Genomic DNA, 25,626 nt, shown 5'->3' with positions numbered 1-25,626 from the left:
CGAGGTACAGAAAGACAGACTACAGAAAGAGCTGAAAGACTGGTAAGGAAAGGAGGGGACAAAGCACTTGGTATGGGACAACTTCTCTCATCCCAACTAGTTAAGAGCCAGAAGAAAAGTGAAAAGTGCAGTGCCACAGGGACTATGGCACAGGAGCCTTGGAATGACAGGCTGAAGTGAAGTCCCTGCCAAAGCTGGACAGTCTGTTCCAAAGCCAGGGTCTGTGCTGTCCGTGCCTTCTCTACAGTCCCAAGTCAGAAGTACAACGTGCCTAAATCAGAAACTGGAAAGCAGAGTGTAGCACAAAGACCCAGAACCCTATAAGGAAACGGGCAACCAATCCATAGTTTGATGCTTCATGACCTGAGACCAGGAAGCATAAAGTCACAGAAAGGCCTGTTCAAGAGGAAGTGATGAAAACAGAGTAGGAAGCTATGGTTGGCTAGAAATGTCAGATTCCTGTTTTAGAAGTGAAATAGTTATAAGAGATGACGTGAGCACGTGGAGGAGCTGAAGTAGAGCAGAGCTGAGGCCATTAGTGTGCAGCAGGCTGTCTGGCAATGTGAGCATTTATGTTGGAGTCCTAGCGAATCTGAGACTGAAGGAGAGGTTACCCTGTGTAGGGTTGTGGCTCCATGGCCAGAGCATTGCCAGAACATAGTAGGTGCTCTGTAAATATTTGTTCAGCAGTTGGGTAGACAGTTGCCAACATAGGTGCTCTTCAGTCTTTCTGTTGATGGTTTAGACCAGAAGGCTTGTGCCCTTTCTAATCAGATCTCAGGTTAGCTTTTTATCTGTAGCCTAATAGGCAATGTCTTAGGCTATTTTCTGTTGCTATAACAAAATGTTTGAGTCCTAAAGCATTTTGCTGCACAGTGTTGGAAGCCATGAAGCTCAAGAGTATGCTGCCTACATCTCAGCATCTGGTAAGGGCCTTCTCTGGCATCACTGTGTGACAGAGGGCATCCTATGGCAAGACAGAGCAAGTTTGTTAGGTGGGGTCCTTTCCTCATTAATGCCATCATGAGGCCATGACCTCATCCAATCTCAAGTATCTCCCAGAGGCCCCACCCAAATGCCAGCAGTATAGGAATTTGCGGGGGGACACATTCAAACCATAGTGGGTGGTAAGTAGGAGAAGGTAAGAATCTCAGCTCTTTCTGAGTTCATAAGGCTGTTGTATTTGAATATTTGTCAATCCAGGTCTGGAGCACTGTGAGTGCCTTCAGCCTTGTAGTCCCCTGTCCACTCTGACTTAGGTGTGCCTCCCGCTGGCATTCTCTTCCCTCTTCAGAGGTGTCTTTCCTGGGAAAGCTTCAATACCAGCCCAGTCACATTCTCTTCTAAATTTGCCTGTGGGATTGAGACTCTTCTTCCTGATGAGCCCTTGGGATGCTTAATGCTTCTGGGATGAATTATACTTTCCTGTCTTTTATTTTACTCAAGTCAGAGCCTATGTTTTCCTCATTTTTCTGACTTTCACTCAGACTAGAATGTGGTAGAGGCTTGATGGCCTTAGCCTTTGCAAAAATTCTCACGAGCTGCCATATGAAACGTGGGTCTTGCATCTGAACTCTTTATTCCTGGGCTCAGGAATAAGAGAGAGACTTGACCAGCATTCGTCGGTGGAGTGTCCCTGCAGTGTCTCAACACCTTAATCAGTTATTGATTCTTTCATTTAGGATCTAGTGCAACCATTGAAAATATTGCATTGATATAAAGGCTAACAATACTGCCTTTGAAAATGAAGTCCAATACTCAGTATGTGCAACTTAACTCTTAACTGCAGTGATTCTCAAACCATGTGTGATATGTGCTGTGCTATTCAAGGAGTCCAAAGGCAGGGAAATTTTTATAGCAGGAAGGAAGTTAGGCAGTTTATTGAACTGCTTATAAAAAGAATTAAATGCAACTTAGATTGGATAATTTATTTCCAAGTTAATTAGATTGTAGGCTACTGCATACAAAGCCCATTGCCTGGTACAACATGTGGCAGTATTGGCTTTAAAATTGATTTTCTTGATTTACTTGTAGCATTAATGCCTGTGGCTAAAGCTCTTACAAGGAAATTTATTATCAGTTACTTTCCTTTCCTTATTGCATGTGTTGTAGTTTAAAATTCTGTAAGTTACCTCATCAGCTGTGGTCTGATCATCTGTATCTACTTGAATATCTGATAATTTGGTGATGGATTTTTAGAGTTAGTACTGAATGAAATTTGCGGGCCTCAGTAATTTGGGTCTGGGATTTTTGCTTGTTATATGAACATCTGGCATTACAGGCTGGTTTGGGGTCACCATGTATTCTGTAAGTTTTGGTTGTTGAAGTAAGATGTTCCAGTGATTTTTTTTTTAAATGTGCTGAGGATGGAACCCAGTGCCTTACATGTGCTAGGCAAGCACTGTACCACTGAGCTACAACCCCAGCCCTCCAGAGGAATTTTAAGAAAGAAGTTATGGGAACAGAAAATGAGAAATTGCATTTATGGTTGGAGATTTCGGTACCCCTGAAGGAGAATCCTTTAGCCAAAAATGTGTCTGCCTCTTTCTGTTGAGGAGAAGCACTGGCTGCTCTCCCAGGGCTGTCATGGTGGCGTTCCAGGTTTGCTGCGAATGGTGAGCAAGTCTTCCGTGGGTGTTGTCTGCTTAGAGAATAGGAGAATGGTTGTGTTCTTTTAAAACTGAGACTCGGCTGGCTGAATCCTGAGCCAGCTTTTGTTACTACAACTTGGTTGGTGGCCAAATCATTACGATTTCATATGCAAAATTGTTCGTGGCTCCACCCAACAGTTTGATGATGACCAGTCACTATTTTTTAAAACTGATGCATAAAAACATAAGTAGTGTACATATTAATGGGTCCCATGAGATATTTCTTTATGCATTGTGTCGTGTCACGTTTAGATCAGGTTGATCATCTCCATCTCCTCAGAATCCATGGTTTCTGAAGTGAATTCTGTTGCATGTGCTTGTGTAAACTTGCAATATCCCCTTCTCTGTGCATTTCCTCCTGCCAGAGAACCCCCTTTATAGGGTTGCCACAGAGAGGAGGAACAAAGCATGGGAGAAGGGGGCGGGAGGCCTTTGACCTCCACAGGGATCTACTCCTCTACCACCTCGGCAGCTGGTTCTCATCTGGGGAGTCTTTACCAGGACTGCCTCCTTATCCCTGGCTTGGGCCAGTGTAGTTGCCTCTAATCTGCTTATTTTTAATATGTAAAGAACACCTGCTTTTTTCTTACATCTTTCCAAAACTGTTGAATAACTGCTCTAATGGATATAAAATTGGTAATACTGGAAGGAAGCTTTTGATGCCAGTTCAGTGATGCATGCCATCCTCTCAGCCAGGCTTCTGCTCAGAGGGCCTCCTTGGAGCGGTCTTGCCTGCTCCCTGCGCTCTTTCTCTAGTCCCTTACGCCGCCCTGTCTTCACTGCATAGCGTCCTCACTACTGACATTATCAGGTCGTCCCTGTCAAACATGTTAAGATGTTTCTTTCTCTCTACCACCCCAGAATGTAAGCTCCCCGAGGGGTGGATTTTGTCTTGTTCAGCATTGCTCCCCTAATGCCTAGAATGGATCTGGTCCATTGTATACATTTGGCAAATATTTTATTTTATGACTGGTTGGTGGTGCAATAGATGAATAAATGATTGGGTTGACACAGGGCATGTATTGTGTAGTGGCAGGAGATGGGGTGCCATAGTAAGGCGTGAGAAGTGGTCACTCAGGGGTACAGTCCATACTGCTGTCCAGAGGAAGAGAGGGAGAGGAAGCCAGCACCCACTGCTTACATTGCTCAGCATCATCATCCAAAGAGGGAGGTGCAGGGCAGGAGGACTCTCCATTAACCTTGTGCCTCGCACCTGCCGTGGTGAATGACACATCCTCCCAGGTGAGCAGTAGCTCCTGTGGATCCAGCAGAGCAGCAGTGTCCACCTTGCTGACTCTCTTAGATGCAGCTCCTTTTTCTTTGTTTTGTTTGGTTTCGCCCTTTTACCTCCGATGCACCAAATACGTGAACCTCTTTACACAAGTTAAGGGTTTTTTTGTAGCTTTATTTTATGTATGTATGTAGGTATTTATTTATTATGTGGTACTGAGGATAGAACCCAGTGCCTCACATATGCTAGGTGAGCGCTCCACCGTTGAGCTACAAACCCAGCCCCACAAGATTTTAACATTTTCAACTTCACAGTTTTAGCCATCAGTCATTTTATGTGATTTGAGAGATTAAATCCACAAGCTTTCTAGTTCTTCCTAGTGGATAGCAGCTCTTCAGATTAGAACATGAGTCTGAGGGACCTTTGTATGTCCCAGGGTTTTACTGGAACGGAACATGGAGTGCATTTCTCTCTAGCAGCTTATCCCAACAGGTGAGATTCCTCAGGAGGAAGGATGCTCTGTGTGGTGAGGTCTGTGGACAAACAGACAGTGGGCTCGTGCTCTGCCAGAATGGCTGAGCCCAGAGGACAGAGTGACAGAAAATGATGGCTGCCAAGTCAAGACTGGACACCTGTGTTTGAAATCTGACTGCTTCCAAAGCAGCAGCGTATTTGTAACATGAGCCTAGCAGGCTGGGAAATGTGATTTTGAAAATGAAAGACAATGTGTTATAAAGGGACTTTCTGTGGACAGGTTTATGGGGATCCTGAGAGGTCATGTCCCTGCTGCCTGACATCTGACTAAATGGTAACCACAAGAATTAATTTTCCCCACACAGATGATACCTGGAAATCTTCACACTAGAGGGACAGTTTTTATTATCTGTAATTTCTTCCCTGTGTTTTTGTGATACAACCTTAAAAATCACAAGAGGAAAGGTATTAACACTTTCTCGGCTACTTTATCATTTCATAGGAGTATAGGCTACAAAAACTAATGTGTCCCCCAGGCTGGAGTAAACCATCCCGAACTTGGGTAAATGAATGAGTCCTGCACCCCAAATTAATTTAAATTCCTTTTGGTATCCATGTCCTGTTCTTAGAAGGAGGAATTTGGGGGTAACCTTGATCCAGATAATAATGATTCCCTTGAAACCCTGTAGGTGTTATTTGTCCAGGCTAAATAATTTCAGCTCTTTTTCCTGGGTTCTGGTTTCTGTCCTTTAATCTTTGAAGACCTCACACTCCTGTTTGACTGAGGGATCTGTTTTTCACATTCATGTGATGCCCAGTTTGTAATAGCACTGTCCTCCCTCACCATCCAGGCATATCATCCTAATGCTATTTCCAGTTCATCTACCAATATTCCCTGGTCATTTGTCTTTGCATGCTAGCCCACATGATTTGCGGCTTATTTTCAGCCATAAATGAACCAGTCAAGTCATTGTCCATGTTCTGTTGGTAAAGTCTGTTCTCTTGTCCATTAGCTTTTTCCATAGACATCGTTTGGTTTGTTTCTGAGCAAAACAGACTAGGGGAGAATAATGGACTCATCACCGCATCTGTGACTGGCAGTTAGTTGAGTTTTGCAAGGAAACAGTGCACATTCTTTAGTCCAAGCGTGGGTATACTGACACTTCAGAGGCAGCACCCGCTGGTGAGATGAGCCCTAGCTCTCCCACTCCTGAGCTGTGATTGAGTTACCCAGCCCCCTCAGCCTTGTTTTCCTCCTGTGTTAGATGGGTTAATAATACCTGTGTAGCCGAGTTGAGAGGACCTGCTGAGGGAGTATGTGCAGGCACTCTGTGTGCTATTGGAATGTGGTAAGTTTTGAAGACATGGTTATTTTTGTTATGATGGGAAGTGATTATTTGGTGGACATGTAACAGGATTTTCATCCAGTTTGAGAGTCTGTTAGTAGTTCTTGACACAAAGACATACATACTTACCCATGATAATTTTATGTAAAACATATAATCAGCTGTTCAACAGAGATAGTTACTCTGACAAGCAGAACTAGGAGAAGGGCGGATAAATCTGCAGTTCCTGCTTTGTAACCACCAGCATGTCAGATGGATCAATTGATGAAGGAGGAATGGAAGATGGGAGAAGTGTTTCATGTCTGCAGCCAGCTGCAGTGAGTCAAGTGATGATGGAGGACTGTTTTCATGCCTTGAGCTCTTTGCAGAATATTATTTTAGGGGTTCAGGAATAAAGAGGCAGCAGTTTGCCTTTCAAATTAAGCATGAGGGCTGGAGATGTACCTCAGTAGTAGGGTGTGTGTATATCATATAGTAGGGAGGCCCTGGGTTCAGATTTTGGTGCTGGTGCTGATAGGGCCTCTGTTCTAACCTGCAATTACAGGGCTGATGGTGCCGGAGACTTTTTTGTATTTTTTGTGTTGGTGTCCTGGTTTTCAGCAGTGGTTGTGCCTTGCTGTGAGCTCACAGTCCCCTGTTATGGGGTCTGCCCTCTGGGTGGGATCATCTCATGAGGAGACCCAGCTTGAACATGCTTCAGAAACCCTCAGACTTGGGTTTTAGGTCCACAGCCAGCAATCACTCAGTCCTCCTTAGGGAGTTGGGGGTGTTGGCTGTTAATCTTGTCCCATCCTGGGACTGCCTGGCCTCATGGATGGAAATGCAAGATGAGTTATCCTCAGCCTTGCATTTTGCTTTGAAGTTGAAACCAGGATTAGCTGACCCTGGGGGGTATTTTAAGGAAGTGTCTTCATGTGTTCTTTTATTTTGATGTTTGTCACTAAAGTGTTGTGAATTCTGTTCCTATCTGTCATTCATATAAAAGATCTGGTATTCCCTTTTCTGGTTTCTGAACCCCCTGGAGACTTCATTAAATTAGTGCTCCATCTGTTTGGATGGGAATGAACACATTTCTCGCTGCTTCTCCATCACAGCTCTCTACCTCTTTCTTCTCTGCCTGGCTAATGGCACCCCTGAGCTTTGGGGGTTTTCAGTTCAAGACATTTCTAACATACATATTTGGATTTCAGCATGCCTTTTGAAAAAAATCATGGCCACAAACGCCTGGCAAGGCCACCACAGGAACTCTCTCCCTGCCACCTCTCCCTTTTCCACAGAGCTTTTCCCCTTGCCTCCCTGCCCAGTCACTTGGAGATTAGCAGTGAATGATACCTGGGTTGTAGATTGTGATGGGTCCCAGAAGCATCATGGTACCACCATGTCCTTTAATTCTCACAGTGCTCCCAGTTGACTCCTGAGAAAATTAAAGAGACTTTGACTGGGAAATATTCCCCAGTTCACATGCCCAGGCCCCCCACGTCCAGTGTTGAGTTGACTCTGAAATGCTGCCTGTTGGGATGGACGGAAAGAGCCTTCAGATCTACCTACCCACCACCTCCCTGAGCTATGGGAAACAACACTGGGTAATTTGGGGATTCTGATGACCAGCACTTCAGTACGGAATATGGATGACTACATCCTGGGGTGATTGCCCTGGCTAGTAGAAGGGCCATTATATAGAGCTGTTAGGATTTATGGCACCAAATTAAACAAGACAGTGCTTGTACAGAAAAATATGAAATTATTTGAGTCCTTTATTTGTGCTCTGGCCTAAAGATCTCATTCCTTTTCAATTAAAATGCTCAATTTTCATAATGTGGTATTTAATATTCTTTATTATGCTCTTAAAACCAATATTCTCAATACTGTCAACTCACTTTATTTTACTGAGAACACTGGACATGATGTCCATTGTTCACCAGAAGAGCAAAAGCTTAAGCACTGTCTTCTTCTCATTGCCTGCAGCGCCCCATCATCTCCATCTGCTGGGGCCACAGGGACTCGCGGCTGCTGATGGCCTCAGGACCCGCCCTGTACGTGGTTCGAGTGGAACACCGGGTGTCCAGCCTACAGCTGCTGTGCCAGCAGGCCATTGCCAGTACCCTGCGAGAAGACAAGGATGTCAGCAAGCTGACCCTGCCCCCCCGCCTCTGCTCCTACCTCTCCACTGCCTTCATCCCCACCATCAAGGTACAGCCTTCTGCCCTCCCCATTCTCCATCCTCACCTCTCTGCCACCCTCTGCTCACCAAGAGGAGGATAGGGACAGGAGAGATGGGGGAGGGCATCAGAAAAGATGCACAGGGCTCCCTGCTTCACCAGAGTGTCCAAAAATGGCTCAAGTGTGACTCTGCAGAGTTGCGCCATGTCCTTCCATGCCCGCAGTCTTCCCTGAGTATCCAAGTGAGCTTTGCCTTGTATGGTAGTTTCACCTCTCTCATGTCCATGCTGGTATTCCCAGCTTGACTCCCTGTCGTCCTGATGATCAAAGGAGCAAGTGTTTATTTAGCACTAACTGTATACTAGATTTGTACCATCCTTTGTAAAAATCAGTTTTGTTCCATCCTAACTTCCAAACAGAATCTGACCTTGTTCCCACTTGAGAAACCAAGAAAGAAATTGATAGAAGTGAAGTAACTTGCCTCACAGCTAGTTAGGGAAGAGGCAGGATTGGACCCAGTCAAAATTTAGGCCTGCTCTCCTCTCTGCTGTGCTGGAGGGAGAGTCCCCCCTACCCTGATCCCTGGCCCAACACAGCCGCCTGCCATCTTTCATACTGACTGTGCCTCCAGAAACTATAAAGGCAGCGTGTGAATATGAACCTGCTACTCGTGCAGGTCCTCAGTATCCTAGGTCCTTTTCTATATTTTTATCTCTACTTCTGAGTATCAGATTGATTTGTTGGGTGCTTTTTTTTTTACTGATACTTCAAAGTTTTAGAATCTCTCATGATTTTTTTTTCCTAGATGTTTTCCATTGATTCCACACCAGCAGTTTTCAACATTGCTGTATTGTATCATATTAGGAAACAACCTAACCAGTCTTACCCCCAGAGGTTCTGATTTAATTGTCTCAAGTGGGATCCTAGCTTAGGTGTTGTGTGATGAGCACCCACAAATTGTGAGTTGCTATTCCATACCACATAGTTAACCTTTCCCAAGCTCCCTGATGTGCCCACGCCTTCTCTGTTCTCTGTGTGAGTCTCTGGAGTCCCAGCTCTTTCCTTTTCTGCCTGTGTCCTGCCTCTAGCCCCCAATTCCAGACCCCAACAACATGCGAGACTTTGTCAGCTACCCCTCAGCAGGCAATGAGCGGCTGCACTGCACCATGAAGCGCACAGAGGATGACCCGGAGGTGGGCGGCCCGTGCTACACCCTCTATCTGGAGTACCTGGGCGGGCTCGTGCCCATCCTGAAGGGGCGGCGTATCAGCAAGCTACGGCCAGAGTTTGTCATCATGGACCCACGGACAGACAGCAAGACAGGTGGGACCCTTGCTGAGGGACTGAGCCCTTGTTCCCCTATGGTTATGGAATGTTATTACTTACAACCCATGCCAAAAGAATGCCTTTTGTGAAGTGAGCCTGAGTTGGCTAGCGTGGAATATCCCTGAAGCTCCTACATTCCTAAAATCCTATTTAAGTGACAGTTTTCTAAATGTACTTTCTGATAGGTTAATAATGTTGTATAAGGCATGATGGAGTTGGGGCCATGGTAGAGAAAACCTGCTCTGAGAGAAGGGAAGGCTGATCCAGCTTCTAGAAGGAAGAGCCTCCTCTTTCAATTAAAGACCAAGCATTCATGAGTGCCGTAATGTCATATTGAGGTGGTTTGAAAATAGTAATGGGCCATGTCCCTGCCCTCCTTGGGTAGGTGAGATAATTTATCTTTTCAGGGCCAGGGGTGTGGCTCAGAGACAGAGCATTTACCTAGCATGCATGAGGCCCTGGGTTCTATCCCCAGCGCTGCCAAAAAAAAAAAAAAGAAGAAGAAAAAAGAAGGAAAGAAAGGAAAAGAAGAAGAAGAAAGAACACTTGAAGCCTTCAGCCCTGTCCCTGGCCTTCTGCCTATGTCCTTCACTGATACGCCATTAACTGCTTTTTAGCTGGTTACCAGTGAAAATTTCCTGCTTGTCCATAAAATCTTTAACATGATGGATCACTCTACCTTTGTACAGACTCCCTCCTTTGCTGGTCCTCATTGTTTAGTTAATGTGTTAAGGATACTCTTGCCTCCCTCTCTCTCAGATCCTAGACTGTGATGCTCTTGTAAGAAGGTACTTTGGTGTTTGGTGCCACTTAATGCTAGCCCAGTGTCTGCGTACCCATCAGTACCTGCAGCTCAATGTGCTGCCTTCTGTGAGACATTACCTGACACCCACCACAGAGTGAACAGCACTGTCCTTGGTACCATCCCTGATCATGGGCTGTGGAGACCTGCTCAGCACACTGCAGTCATCGTGCTTCAAAGGCTTTGCCCATCAAATCCTGAGGACCCAAGGGAGGGAACTGAGTCATATTTTTGTCCCCCAGAGCTTCCCAAGTGCTTGACCTTGAAACAACACTATTGGATTGAATCTGTTTTTATTAGTTTATACTTAAATGTCCCTACTTCCTTGCACTAGTTCACTGTCCTGCCCATCAGGTTATCCTTTGTCTGTCATTACATCCCTAAAGCTGCTGTGACATGTGCATGACCCTATATCACAAAGCAGTGGGCTTGTGCACCCTAAACCTCGCTTTCCCATGCTGATGTTTTACGCAGTTGCTCTACCTGTCCGCTGCACATTATTTGCTCAGCATCATTGGGAACATTCTCCTACCAGTGTTACTGTATAAATTCAAAAGCAATGAACCTCTACTTTAAAATATTAGATATGCATTTTTTCCTGTTTTTTGACTTATGTAACAAACTGGTACTAGGAACAGAAAGCAAGTAGAAAAATTTGGGGCTGTGGAGGAGGAGGCATATAGGAAGGAGGGAGAGGGAAGATAGAAAACAGAGCAGAAGATGTTAGCATGGTTTCAGGAAAGGGAGAAGGAAAGCTGACACTAACTGGAGGTGCCTGGGGAAGGGGTACAGAGAACGAGTCCCAAGCAGAGCCTGCGCACATGTTCTCTCTGGCTGTCAGTATCTAAGGCCCTTCCTCTGGATGGGACTCCATAAAACCTATGCTGAAATCATAGGGTACTCCCCTGAAGAACTGTCTGTCTTCCCACTACAGAGGGGACAGGAGGGGACATGTGGGCACCAAGGCTGCAGCCTCCTAAGGCCCCAGACTTGCTTAAAGCCTGACCTCATTACCCAAAGGCCTGCTTTCCCCTAGTGCTGACATTTGTCAGCTCATACCAAAGAGACTGACCAATTGCTAACAATCCTTTGGGGATTGCCATGTTTTATTTTTATAGTTAAAGAATTATAAGTTGTAAAGCAAACCAGTCAACAGTGCCTATTTTGTATGAGGTCCTTTAGCCTCCTAGATAACGGAGAAGGCCCAGGATTATCTCTGTTTTTAAGGAGTTTGTAAACCCTTCTGCAAGACAAGACAAACACTTGAAAAGTTCAGTAAAGAAATCAAGATTTAAATACCTCATGACAAAAGTAGAAGCTGTGTCACAAGGCACAATGTGACTAATTGCCAACTGAATGGTATATATAAACTAGCTCAGAGAAGGAAATGATTCCTGACTTTGAAAAGCCAAGAATTTTTCATCTTGAGAAGCCAATTAACTCTTCCAAGCTTATGCATCATTGTTTCTCAAAATGTTGTCCATGGGCCATCTCCATGCAGACCACCAGGGAGACTTATTTAATATAAGTTCCTGTTTGCTGTGGGTTCTCAGTGATTTTTATGCACTGAAGTTTGTGATCCACTGTTGTAAATGTTCTCCAAGTATATTTTTTAGTGAAAATTCACAGATTTTCAAAAGGAATCTTTATCAGAACTTGCTATGGACCGAACTGTGTGCACTCTCCCCCAAATTCACATATGAAGTTCTAACCTCCAGTGTGAGTGTATTTGATAGGACTTTCAGGGGATAATTAAAGTTCAATGAGGTTATAAGCGTTGAGTCCCAAACTGTCAGAACTGCCCTTAATGTTTGTGTTTCTGCTGCGCCTCCAAACCTTCCAGCCTCTACCCATTACCAGTTGCAAAGCTTCTTTCGTTTATTCCACTATTCACTACGGCAGCACTCACTTCCCGGTACCAAAATCAGGATTAATCAGGGTTCTTTAGAGAAACAAAACTCATCCTCTGTGTGTACGTGATTTATTAGTAGAATTGGTTCACACAATTATGGAGGGTGAGAAGTCCCAAGATCAGGGTGTTGTCACAGGAAGTTCCAAGGAGAGCTCTTCCTGCTTTTTGGACAGCTGCCAGAATTCTCTGTGTGTTCACACAGCCTGTCCTCGGTCCTTGTGCATTAAAAAGAGACCTTGCTCTTTCTCTTTTTATAAGGTCCTAATTCTATTGGATTAGGACTGACGGACTCTCCAGGCCATTACTTTAGGTTTAGAGGCTGAAATGGAAAGTTTCTAGCCAGTTAAGAAACTCATGCCAAGCGAAGGCTCCCTGACCGCTGCCCTGGGAACCTGCTTACAACCTAGGAAGGCTCCTGTTGGTCTATATCCGCCAGTCTGTCCTCTGGTTTATGCAGGGATCATTGTTAAAGTCTACTTGATTTAGCTTCCCTTAAATTGGTATCTTGCAGATGAGATCTATGGAAACAGCTTGATTTCTACTGTGATTGACAGCTGCAATTGCTCGGACTCCAGTGACATTGAGCTGAGTGACGACTGGGCTGCCAAGAAATCTCCCAAAATTTCCAGAGCTAGCAAGTCACCCAAACTCCCAAGGTAATCCCAGTCTTCAGGGTGTTCCCCCCAGCCTTTTTTTTTTAAGCTCTGGACAGAAATGTGTTTGTGCTAGCAAATGAGTCCCATTGAATCTGACACTAGGGGCATATTCTGAACCATGTTTGATCCAGAATGTTGCCCAGTTCAAGAACATTTTTTTGCTCAAATAAACTTTGTTAGGGCTGGGGCTATAGCTCAGTGGTAGAATGCTTGCCTCACACATGTGAGGCACTGGGTTCAATCCTCAGCACCACATAAAAATAAATAAAGATATTGTGTCCATCTACAACTAAAAAATAAATTAAAAATAAATAAATAAACTTTGTTATGTTAAAAAAAAGGAAGACGGGCTGGGGTTGTGGCTCAGAGGTAGAGCGCTCGTCTAGCACATGCGAGGACCTGAGTTTGATCCTCAGCATCACATAAAAAGAAATAAAATAAAGTTATTGTGTTCAACTACTTCTAAAAAATAAATATTAAAAAAAAAAAAAGAAAAAAGAAGGAAGAAGCTGACAGTTGTATGTCACGATCAACCTTTTTTTCCCCCTCATCACTTTTTCTTCTGGGAGACTGTACTTGGAATAATTACAGCTCTTTTTTGTTTTTCTTAAGGATAGAAAAGACACTCGGTGGGAAGTTTACCCAAGCCTCAGAATATCTCCAGGGCTAGTTAGTAGCAGTGGTGGGTGACATAGGGCTGGTCATAGTTCTCAGGTTTATTTGTTTTTTGTTACAATTTAAGAAAAGGAAGAACAAGGTTTTACAGTGGGTGCTGCCTGTTGAGAACACCAAATTAAGTGCTGTAATTGAGAAAATAATAGTAAATTTGTCAAAAAGACATGGTATTTTAATGCCCCAAGTTCCTAGGGTTTGTCTGAAGACAGAAAACTAAGAGTAAATGGACAGGCCTGCATTGTCTTAGAGAGTACTGCCTGCCTTCTCCACTGCCAGCATTGTAGGCAGTATGACCTTGGATAGAGATAAGAGCTTCCTTATCTATGGATGATAATGGATGGACCAGATCCTTGCCAAGATCCTCATTAGCTTTACAGCTCCATGATGCTATGCAAAATTAAGGTGTTCAATCAATTTACATACAGATATAAACAGTCCCAAATGCCCAGCTCTGAAGCAGCTAGTTCATTGGGCAGTTGATATACCAGTTGTGTCCCCACTCGGTTCAAGATAAAGAACATGCCCATCATCAGGGAGAATCCCATGTGTCTCTTCCATTTTATATGACTTCTGTCATGATAGATTATTTTTACTTGTTCTAGAACTTCATATATGTTGCATCAAACAATATGTGGATTTTTGCTTAACATGATTTCGAGATTTATCTGTGTTATTGCATGTATCAGTAGTTTGTCTTTCTTTATTGCTCTGTGGAATTATTCCACTATTGCAAATATACTTCTGTGTGTTTATTGTATTTCCATGGATATTTAGTAGTTTAGGACTACTGTGAATAAATCCATATAAACATTCTTTTTTGAATACATGCACTCATTTCTCTTGGGTGTACACTTAAGAAGGGAGGGGCAGTCATGAGTTAGATCATTGTTAAACTTTCTGAAAATTGCCACACATTATTCCAAACTGGCTGCAGCAAGTTAAATTCCCAGCAGCAGCACATGAGAGCTCTACCTGCGTCCATTCTCACCTATAGCTCCATTGTCATTGCTCAAAATAATTTTGCCCATTCTTCTGGGTATATAGTGATATTGCATTATGGTTTAGGTCTAGTTTCTCTGACCAGTTAAGTGGCTGAGTACCTTTTCATATGCGGATCAGCCCACCTGGCTATCTATCTCCTTTTGCCCATTTTTTATTGGGTTGTTTTTCTCTTACTGATTTGCAAGAGTTATTTGTATATTCTAGCAATGGGTCTTTAGTAATGTATATACTTAACAAATAGTCCAGCATGTGAAATCCTTTTATGGTTAGTGCATTTTGTGTCCTATTTTAAAATCTTGGTCTACCCTAAGGCTGAGAAGATGGTCTTCTGTTCTCTTCTAGCAGCTCGAGAGTTTGTATCTCAGATCAACTTTACATCTAGTTAATTTTTGTGTGTGGTGTGAATTAGAGGTAAAAGTTCATTTTCCCATATAGATATCAGTTGGTCCAGCAATCTGATTTTTTTTCATCTTTATTCTAAAGTTTGTTAAAATTGCACATAAAATTTTGAACCTTCCAGTGCTGCCACAATGCTTGACTTTTTCCATTAGATGTAAACATACCCAAATGCCTAGCTCTGAAGCAATTAGTTCATTGGGCAGAGGGCACTTACTATATATAAGAAACTAAACCCTTGGCATGTAGATGTCCATTTAAGGCTGCCACCTCTTGCCTGGTCCCTTCCTCGTCCTCTTCCTGCCTGGAACCCCCCCTCCACAGAGCATCCAGGCTGATAGCCCTGGCTCACAGCTTTCATTAACTTGATCCCCAATTCCCCTATTCCTCAGGAGCCTGAAGTTTCTCAACAAGCTTGCAAGCATTATGTATGAGGTTCAACACATATTTATAGGATGTTAGAAACCTTGTTATATTCATTTGTAACCCTCTCTTTGGGGTAGACTGGCATTGAACATGTGCACCTCAGAAAGAAAGAAAGTATAAAGAACCGAGCAGAGCTAGAATCTGGTGTCAGAATTCAGCAGAAAAGTATTAGATTCATTGATCTGATATAACTATTGCAGGTGGTAAAGTGTTAGATGAATCTGTTAAAATTCAAACTGTCGTGGAAGGAATTTTAAAAAATCATAGTGGCCTCAGAGTGAGAGAGGACTTCCCTTCTTGCATTTTCCCCAGGACTGATTGTACACACCCCTGGCAGAAGTCATGTGGACATTTCCAAACTTACTCTTAAGTGGGTAGAAAGTGAAAGACAGTTCCCTTACAAATGAAGTTCCTTTCAAATGACTCAATTGGGGGCTGGGGGTAGAACACTTGCCTACCAGGTACAAGGCCCTGGGTTCAATCCCCCATACAGAGAAATGGGAGGGAAAAAAATCTTGATCTAATTTCAACATATTTTCAGATGTTGTATTTATTATTCAATATACAGTTCATTCTTTCCTCATATTCCTAAAGCCAAAGCAGGAGTAAGAGCTTTGTGAAAATAGGACCTTGGCCGCAGAGAATTGATGTCCACGGCTGACCTTGGAAGGGAAGAAATACTGGCCTTACCCCTCTGTGCATGCCTGACCCCCCTCACTTTGTCTCCACAGGATCAGCATTGAGGCCCGGAAGTCTCCCAAGCTGCCCCGGGCTGCTCAGGAGATCTCCCGATCTCCAAGGTTGCCTATGCGAAAGCCTTCCATCGGCTCACCCAGCCTGACTCGGAGAGAGTTTCCTTTTGAAGACATCACTCAGGTAGTAACACATGGCTGAACCCTCCAGCCACTTGGACACTCCATCATCCTTCCCCTACCTGCCTGCCCTACTCTCTACCACCTGCATTCAGGTGCCTGGTTCTGTTCCATGTGCCTCTCTGCCTCTAGAAACTTCCTCCAGTGGCACTCTGACTGAGGCACATCCACTTTTCTACCTGTGCCCCTTCAAGCCAATTCTTGTCCTAGAGTGACTCGCCATTGTCTTCAGCAAGAACCCCAACCATGGCCCCTCAGTCCAGCCGTACCTGACTCCCCTGCCTCCTTTGCCTCCACTCAGCCTGCTGGAAACACAAAGAGTTTCCAAGAGAATTTCCAAGGAGAACAGTGGATTCAGAGTTGGTTTCCTTTTTTAGACCAGTGACTGGGGGAAAGCAGGGACAAAGAAAACTGTGCCCAAACCACTTTGGTGGACTATTTATTGATTTAAATTATTTTGAGACAGGTTTGCTCTGTGTCACCCAGGCTTGTCTTACATTCCTGGGCTCAAGTGATCTGCCTGCCTCAGCCTCCTGAGTAGCTGGGATTACGGGTACATGCCCCCATATTCCAGCTTTGATGGCTTTTTAAACTGCACACGTGGACGTGCTAGGACAGAACCACCCTCACTCTTGCTGTGTGCACGGCCATTAGGAAATGGGAGCCTGGCCTGTTCTAGTTAACACCTGGTCTTAAAAACGACAGAAGGATGGCAGGAATGATTGATGGTGTGCAATAAGTATGAAAATTCTTACAGGGACTAATAAAAAACATGGAAGTAGACTGAGATTCTGACTTTTTCTTTTCCTTTTTTCCCTCACAGCACAATTATCTTGCTCAGGTCACGTCCAATATCTGGGGAACCAAATTTAAGATTGTGGGTTTGGCTGCTTTCCTGCCAACCAACCTCGGTGCAGGTAAAAAAAAAAAAATCTTATTCTGTTATTCCACTGCCCCATTTGAAATCAGACTAAAAGATTCAGTTTCAACCTTTGGCAGCCTGAAGTGGAAAATGAGCTCCTAAAACAGCACCAGATTAGCCTGTGTGTTCTGCCAAACCTTCACTCCAGCCACTATGATTTCAGAAAAGTTTGAATTAATTTTTTAGGTCACTTTTGCTACTGGCACTTTTTTAAAAAAGTTAATTCCTGAATTAAAAAAAAATAAATAAATAAGAGAAATACAAAACTCTGTCAAAGCTCTCAAAGATGTTTAGCTATTTTGGTTTATGTGGGCACGTGGGACCAGAGTCCAGCTTCTTGAATTACAAGAAACATCTGAACAAAATGGAGGGAAATAGTTTTAAGAGATTTAAGAAGTTGGCTGACTGTTCTTAGTGGTAAATATTTATAATTTCAGGGCTGGGGATGTGGCTCAAGCGGTAGCTCGCTCGCCTGGCATGCGTGCAGCCCGGGTTCCATCCTCAGCACCGCATACAAAGAAAGATGTTGTGTCTGCCGAAAACTAAAAAATAAAAAATATATAAAAAAAAAAAAAGAAAGAAACTATAAAAAAATATGTATATATTTATAATTTCATTTTTCAGTACCAGATAAATGCCCCACCCATGACAAGTTTGAGACACAGAGGAAAACCAAACTAAGGGGACTGAAACTGGGCCAGAATGCAGACCTTGGTTCTCATCTGCATCCTGCCCAGTTGAGGAGTGCTCCCTTGTGAGACTGACATCAGAGACAAAGAAGAAAGGAAAATGGCAGATTCTTTAAAAATACCTTCTTTCTGCTGGGTGGCTCCCGTTTGGTTGAGAGGCTGTGGCCCATCCCTGTCTTCCTCATTGCCATCTCGTTTCCCATATACACGTCTCTGCCAGGCCAGCTCAGACGGGCCTGTGGCTGCATCTCAGATGTGCTATGTGACCTACTAAAAATGGTTTTTGAAAAATTTTAAATCTGTAAGATTGTTTTCATGCAGATCCTTTAATATAAATAATTCTTGCAAATCAGATGTTAAAAAAAAAGATCTTTTGCTCTGCATCTTCAGAGATTTATTAAAGAGCATTGCATTTGGATTTTTTCATTTTAGGGTTTCTTAGCTTCAAAGAAAAAAGATGAATAAAAGTAAAACATAAAAGTGAGGAGATAGAACACACCACCCCTGTATATGATGCAAAGAAAGCATATTTTCAGCAACCTAGAAGTTCTCTGAGGACCACAAAAGTCTGTGCAGCTGTGCACCAGTGCCCTGTTGATGGAGATGGTTGATTTTTAATAACCACTGTTTGAATATCATTATTATCCCCACATCAGTAAGCTGACAACTCAGCCATCTGCCTATAGTAAATATTGAAAAAAGGAATGGAAGTCAGACTTCACTTAAGGGATCTTCTCATTCTACCCTTATTTCTTGTATGATGAGTAGATCCACAAATGAGCCTGTGAGAGTCCTTGAAGAAGCAGATGCTGCCTGCTGCCAGTCATCTGGGTGCCCTAAGACAAAAGCATTGGAATCATTGTTCAAATCGTTAACCTTTTTAAAAAGAGCATTTGGGTCTATATGTTACTGTTATCAAGCTACAAAAATTTTCCACATGATTCTCTTGGAGAACAGATATTAACTCTTAGATTCTGGAAGGCATAATATATATAGGGTGTCCCATTAAATATTTCAAAGACTGTATATTGTGAACTTAAAAAGTGAGTGTAGTTCACTGTATTGGATATTTTATTTCCTTCAATTAGGACTGCCTAACCCGTGAAAATTTTTTTAGCATTTCTTGATTTTAAAAACTCATAAGAGATTCAGAATTCAATAGATTAAGAGAAATATACAGTAAAAATCAAAGACACCTAGTTTTCTTCCTAAAGGAAGCTGATGTTGCCTTCCTAATCCCTCCTCACATTTTTTTTTCCCTATTTGTCAATCTGGACAACAAAGAATAGCACTTTAATGCATTAACTCTTTAAGTTATATAGAACCATACATAATGATTTCACCAAAATTTATATTCTTTTTCTTTTGTGGGCAGGAGAGGTGAACACATGAGTCCCTTAGCCATCAGCCCGAGCACCAGCCTTGCATAGAGGTGCACAGGGACAAGGAGCTCCTTGGGTTTGTGGCCCTACATGTAGAGCTGTCTTCTGATGGCAGAGAGCCACAGCCCTCCTTTTCTCTTCCCACTACTCCACTGGTGCTTTGGCTCTCCTCTGACGTACCTCTGTTCATCGTGTCCTCCTTCATCCTCACAGTGATCTATAAAACCAGCCTGCTGCATCTCCAGCCACGGCAGATGACTATCTATCTCCCAGAAGTTCGGAAGATTTCCATGGACTATATTAACTTACCTGTCTTCAACCCAAATGTTTTCAGTGAAGATGAAGATGATTTACCAGGTGTGTTCACACATGTGACTGCTCTGTTGTGGTTCCTCTCTTAGGGAATTTTATACTTAGTGTCTTTTACACTTTACCCTTAATGGTCTCCCTTATCTCCCCAAATAGCTCCCTCCAGTGCTATATTGCTGCTGCAGTTGTTGCTGCTGTTTGTGGCTCCCAGGGAGCGAGGCGGGTTTACTGAGGGCTTCCATTCACTGACAGTGACTCAGTAAAGAGACTCTTCCCTTTGGAGGGGAAGATGCCTGTTCTCACTATACCCTGCAGACCAGAGAACATCTGGAAGAGAGATCTGCACAGTTATGATAGGAAACTTGAAATGGAACCAGGTTTGTGCAGCCAGAGGATGGTTATATCTTACTAGAGACCTTAGTTACAGGCACCAAGGGTGGGCTCAACTCTTTGATAAGCCAGTTGGCTGCTTTCTGGAGTTCTGGTGTGATGTCAGCCAGCCTGTACCACAAGCCTATTAGATCTGTTTCCTGCCCAGGGACTAGTTGCCACATGGCAGTTAGCCCCATCCTTCGGGCTTCTGAGTTAATGGAAGCGTTCTCTGAACAGGAGCCACAGTGGCTCATTAGGCTTCTAAGAGCTCAACTGCCAGGGTGCACTTCCGACATGGGTACAGACAGCAGCTCTGAGCAGCTGCCTGCCGGTGTGGTTCACACGCATGCTCCATGAAATCCTCACTGCATGCCATAGGGAGTGTTGATAGGGTTTTGTTCAGTAGCTCTACCTTCCGTAGTGTCTGAAATGCCAAAGAGCATTTAATTAGGGCTGCCTAACCTGTGAAATTATTCTTCACCCAATATGCACATTTGCTAGCAGATTCTTTATTGGTTTTTCTACATTTTAGGTGATTCTACTTACAGAATCTTAATTTGTGTACAAATTTCAGATGTGTATGTGTTGGAAACACTTCCCACTCTAACCAATCCACAATTATGGATAGGTTGGAAGCCTAGACATTGTAAGTCCCCAGTAGAGTTCCACACTACACAACTGCCCTCAAGTTTCTTTAACTGAAGTTATTTGTAATGGCATCATTCAGGCACCTGGTACCAAATGCAGAAGGTTCCATCTTTGTTCATTGAAAAGCTCTGGCAATGCCCTTAACCCACAGAACAGTCAGGCTGCTGTGTGCCCTTCCAGAAACAGAGTAGTTTGGGGAACAGTCGCCCTCTCTCTAAGCAAACACAGCTCATTCTCTAGCATTTGCCTTTTACATGCTAAGGGTGGGATAAGTCCAGATGTATTGCTTATTCTGACCCTATTTCACAACACTCTTTTGCAAGCAGTTCTTATTCCAGTTTCCTTTCAGTGACAGGAGCATCTGGTGTCCCTGAGAACAACCCACCTTGTACCGTGAATATCCCTATTGCACCAATTCACAGCTCAGCTCAAGCTATGTCTCCCACACAGAGCATTGGCCTGGTACAGTCTCTGCTGGCCAATCAGAATGTGCAGCTGGACATCCTGACCAATCAAACTACAGTGGTGGGGGCAGCAGAACATGCAGTTGACAGTGCCACCCAATACCCAGTCTCCAACCGGTACTCCAACCCTGGTCAGGTGATTTTTGGAGGTGTGGAAATGGGCCGCATCATTCAGAACCCTCCTCAGTTGCCCTTACCGCCACCGCCGCCGCCACCACAGGGGGCCATGCAGCTGTCTGTGGTGGACCACGGAGACCGAGACCATGAACACCTACAGAAGTCCACCAAGGCCCTGCGGCCGGTGCCTCAGCTGGCAGCAGAGGGGGATACAGTGGTCTTCAGTGCCCCCCAGGAGATCCAGGTGACGAAGATGAATCCCCCACCCCCCTACCCAGGAACCATCCCTGCTGCCCCCACCACAGCGGCACCCCCACCCCCTCTGCCACCTCCACAGGCCCCGGTGGATGTGTGCTTGAAGAAAGGGGACTTCTCTCTCTACCCTACATCAGTACATTACCAGCCCCCACTGGGCTACGAGAGGATCACTACCTTCGACAGCAGCGGCAACGTGGAGGAGGTGTGCCGGCCTCGCACGCGGATGCTCTGCTCCCAGAACACCTACACCCTCCCCGGCCCAGGCAGCTCAGCTACCTTGAGGCTCACCGCCACTGAGAAGAAGGTCTCCCAGCCCTGCACCAGTGCCACCCTAAACCGCCTGACAGTCCCTCGCTACTCCATACCCACAGGGGACCCACCCCCATATCCCGAAATTGCTAGCCAGCTGGCCCAGGGGCGGAGTGCTGCCCAGAGACTGGATAACAGCCTCATCCATGCCACCCTGCGGAGGAACAACCGTGAGGTTGCACTCAAGATGGCCCAGCTGGCTGATAGCTCCCGAGCCCCACTGCAGCCCCTGGCCAAGCCCAAGGGTGGCCCTGGGGGAGCAGTGGCACAACTCCCTGCGCGGCCCCCGCCAGCCTTGTACACCTGTAGCCAGTGCAGTGGCGCGGGGCCCAGCGCACAGTCAGGCACCATTCTGGCCCATGCTGTCAGCACCTCCCCGTTGGCCTCCCAGTCCTCTTACAGCCTCCTCAGCCCGCCCGACAGTGCCCGCGACCGCACTGACTACGTGAACTCAGCCTTCACAGAGGACGAGGCCCTGTCCCAGCACTGTCAGCTTGAGAAGGCCCCTAGGCACCCCCCGCTGCCCGAAGCTGCTGTCACTGTGAAGCGGCCTCCCCCTTATCAGTGGGACCCTGTGCTGGGTGAGGATGTTTGGGTCCCCCAGGAAAGGACAGCACAGACTTCGGTGCCCAACCCCTTAAAACTGCCCCCTCTAATGTTAGGGCAGAGCCAGCACCTGGATGTGACCCGAGTACCCTTTGTCTCCCCCAAGTCTCCTGCCAGCCCTACTGCCACTTTCCAGACAGGCTATGGAATGGGAGTTCCATATCCAGGAAGCTATAACACCCCTTTGCCTGGAGTGCAGGCTCCCTGCTCCCCCAAAGATGCCCTGTCCCCAACACAGTTTGCACCACAGGAGTCTGCCGTTGTCCTGCAGCCAGCGCACCCGCCCAGCCTCTCGTACTGCACCTTGCCCCCCATGTACCCAGGAAGCAGCACGTGCTCCAGTTTACAGCTGCCACCTATCGCCTTGCACCCATGGAGTTCCTATAGCACCTGCCCCCCCGTGCAGAACCCCCAGGCCACTCTTCCCCCCAAGCCCCACGTGGTGGTGGAGAAGCCCCTCGTGTCCCCACCACCACCTGACCTCCAAAGCCACATGGGTACAGAGGTGATGGTAGAGACCGCAGACAACTTCCAAGAAGTCCTCTCCCTGACTGAAAGCCCTGTTCCCCAGCGGACTGAAAAATTTGGAAAGAAGAACCGGAAGCGACTGGACAGCCGAGCAGAGGAAGGAAGTGTTCAGGCCATCACTGAGGGTAAAGTGAAGAAGGAGGCTAGGACTCTGAGTGACTTTAACTCGCTCATCTCCAGTCCTCGCCTAGGGAGAGAAAAAAAGAAAGTGAAGAGTCAGAAAGACCAGCTGAAGTCAAAGAAGTTGAACAAAACCAACGAGTTCCAGGACAGCTCAGAGAGTGAGCCCGAGCTGTTCATCAGCGGGGACGAGCTGATGAACCAAAGCCAGGGCAGCAAGAAGGGGTGGAAAAGCAAGAGGAGTCTGCGCACAGCCAGTGAGCTGGAGGAGTTCAAGTGCCGCAAAGCCAGTGAGAAGGAGGATGGGCGTCTGGGCAGCCAGGGATTTGTGTACGTGATGGCCAACAAGCAACCTCTGTGGAACGAGGCTACACAGGTGTACCAGCTGGACTTTGGAGGGCGGGTGACCCAGGAGTCGGCCAAGAACTTCCAGATCGAGTTGGAGGGGCGGCAGGTAAGAAAGTTGCAGGGCTGTGGCCACTAAGTGAAGGATATCAGTGCTTTGGCCTTCCAGGAAAACTTCAAAAGGCCGAGTGAGAGCCAGGCATGGTGATATGCACCTGTAATCTCAGCTACTCAGGAGACCGAGGCAGAAGGATCACAAGTTCAAGGCCAGCTTGGGCAACTTAGGGGAGACCCTGTCTCAAAATAAGGGTTTGGGGGGCATAGCTCAGTCAAAAGATCTCTTATCTAGCATAGGCAAGGATCTGGGTTCAATACCCAGGACCATAAAAAGAAGCCAAGCAGGGTGGGAGGAAACAACTAATGTCTCTGAGGTGGAGCCATTAGGATTACGATTCTGAGTATGCCCACTGCTATCTTATGTATTTTTAATCCAAGTAATGCATGTACTAAGTATTATTAGTCAAATGATTCCATGAGATTTGTAAGGAAAACAAGATCCTGCTCCACCATACCCACCTAATGGCACCTTTTCCCCCTGAGGCAGGTGTTTCCTAGTGGTTGGTTTTTTCCTAGTATTTGCCATCATATTTGCAAAGAACATGCTTCTATTTGTTGATGTTTCAATTTTTGGTTTCATATATTACCTTCTTCCTGAAGAACTACTCACGGTCTGTGCTGTGTGCTTCCATCAGGAGCCAGCAGACCTGGTGGCCTCTTTCCCACCTTGTTTCCTTTCGTGTCTTTGCTCCCTGCCACCCCTCCCCCCAGGTGATGCAGTTTGGACGGATTGACGGCAATGCATACATTCTGGACTTCCAGTACCCCTTCTCAGCTGTGCAGGCCTTTGCAGTGGCTCTGGCCAATGTGACTCAGCGCCTCAAATGAAGAGATTGGTGTGGAGAGAAGACGCCGAGGAGCCCTGGGAGGAGGAGCCTGCACTGCTGGTGCCAGAAAGACTGGAGATGTCAGCCGGGCAGGAAGAGCCCTCAGGCCAGAGGGGCGCTAACCCTCAGGCGTTGCGCATATTTGGCTGTCCTTTACTGTCTTTCTTTTCTTTCAGTCGTGTGACTTTTGGAAGCAAAGAGTGCAAGGGGCCTGGTGTTCTTTCAGGAGGGACAGCTTGGCTGTTGAATGTTCTCCTGGATCTGCTTCTCAGTGCCTGGGACAAGGGCCTTGGAGAGAAGACAGACCACCTGCTAGCCTGCCTTTCTTTCAGACATAGGGAATATGCGTTAGGTTCATTCTCCACAACTTCTGGCCTTTACTCCTCCAACATTACCACTAGTGCAAAACAAAAACTTTTTTAAAGATCACAACCAAAAATCCTGCAGATTCAGGTTCTCCTGGGGGAATGGGGACAGCTTTTAATTTATTTGTATTGTGCCACTCCCTAAAAGGTGACTTGAGGAATAAAGGCATTTGGGCAAATGAACTCTGTTGACTAATGAAAGCATGCTCTGTATAGGGGTGCTGTCACTGCTTAACTGCAGTTTGGTCATGAGTGATATCAGGGAAAGCATGATGGGTGAGGAAGAAACTGCATGTTGGACAGGCTCACAATGCTTTGCAGACACCTGAGTGACTCAGGAGTGTGACCTGTGCAAGGGCTGAGCTCCTCTTCCAAGGATGTTTACGTTGGGAGACTCCACTAGTCTCATCCTGTGTCAGAGTTCCATGGGACCAATGATGATCATCATTGAGGTTGACTTCAGGAGAAGGTAGGAGACAGCAGGGGAAAGATCCTGGCCCCGGGGTAGGGTAAGGAGTTTTCCAAGACGGTGTGGTGGTCAGTCACTAGATCCACTTCCTGAGAAACAGCCATTGTCCTCCCTCTGCCTTTTGTTTTTGAACCTGGAACCCATTACTGTAAACATGATTTTTCCCTTCCGATATTATTTCTCTGTCCTTTCTCTTCCTAAAACTGTGGACGAGACTTGAGTTGAAACCACTCCTTTCTTCCTCTTGGCTATGTTAAAATTCAATTAACTAGAAATGTTTCCATCGAAATAGAAATTATAAACACAATATTTTCAGCATTTGCCAGGGTTTTAAAAGTTAGGAGCATAATCAAATCTTTGACAAAAGTTAGGATCTTCTCTAAAGAAACAAAAAGCTGTTTATTAATTGTATAGACTGTTTACTAAGGTAATAAACCACTGGGGGGGGAAAAAAAAAAACATAGTTAAAATTATTGATCTTACTTTAGGGAGTGGGTTCTCTACTCTTTGTTAATAGGGGGGGAAAAAATCCGCCTCAAGTCTCTTTGCCTGCCTCTCCCCCTTCCACAGTATCCCAGTCTGTCACAAGGTCCCGTCCATTTTTTTGATGGTGGTTTGGTGTTCATTCCTGTGGTGATGTTTATGGCCAAAGTACAAGAACTGTCTGTTGATTTTAACTCCTAAATATGGATTTTATTTAAAAACAGAAAAATGGAAGATGCTTAGAAAAGTATTTTCAAATTTAAAAAAAAATTAATTCCCTATTTGGATTTAAAATTAGAAAAAGAAACTGGCCCATTCCTTTTGTAGAGTGAGGAGATATCACTCATCACTCTTAAGTCCAAAGAAA

General features: G+C 45.2%; 1 protein-coding gene across 4 annotated transcripts in view; it reads left to right on the top strand.

The window, feature by feature from the left end:
- Tulp4 (TUB like protein 4) overlaps positions 1-25,219 on the top strand; it is a 200,339-nt gene extending 175,120 nt beyond the window's left edge. For 3 of the 4 annotated variants that reach the window (XM_048805898.1, XM_048805899.1, XM_015498640.2), the window contains 8 exons: positions 7,668-7,892; positions 8,951-9,185; positions 12,414-12,558; positions 15,789-15,933; positions 16,753-16,846; positions 19,136-19,279; positions 20,601-23,107; positions 23,827-25,219. In XM_048805898.1, coding sequence (XP_048661855.1) covers positions 7,668-7,892; positions 8,951-9,185; positions 12,414-12,558; positions 15,789-15,933; positions 16,753-16,846; positions 19,136-19,279; positions 20,601-23,107; positions 23,827-23,943 — 3,612 coding nt within the window. In that variant the 3' untranslated portion in view covers positions 23,944-25,219. Of the gene's footprint in view, positions 1-7,667; positions 7,893-8,950; positions 9,186-12,413; positions 12,559-15,788; positions 15,934-16,752; positions 16,847-19,135; positions 19,280-20,589; positions 23,108-23,826 lie in introns of those variants that run through there. The other variant, XM_048805900.1, reaches the window with a different exon arrangement.
- The last annotated feature ends 407 nt before the right edge of the window (positions 25,220-25,626 follow it).

This window comes from Marmota marmota, unplaced genomic scaffold, assembly GCF_001458135.2.
Source record: "Marmota marmota marmota unplaced genomic scaffold, marMar, whole genome shotgun sequence".
NCBI lineage: Eukaryota > Metazoa > Chordata > Mammalia > Rodentia > Sciuridae > Marmota > Marmota marmota.
This window is presented reverse-complemented; position numbering and strand designations above follow the sequence as displayed.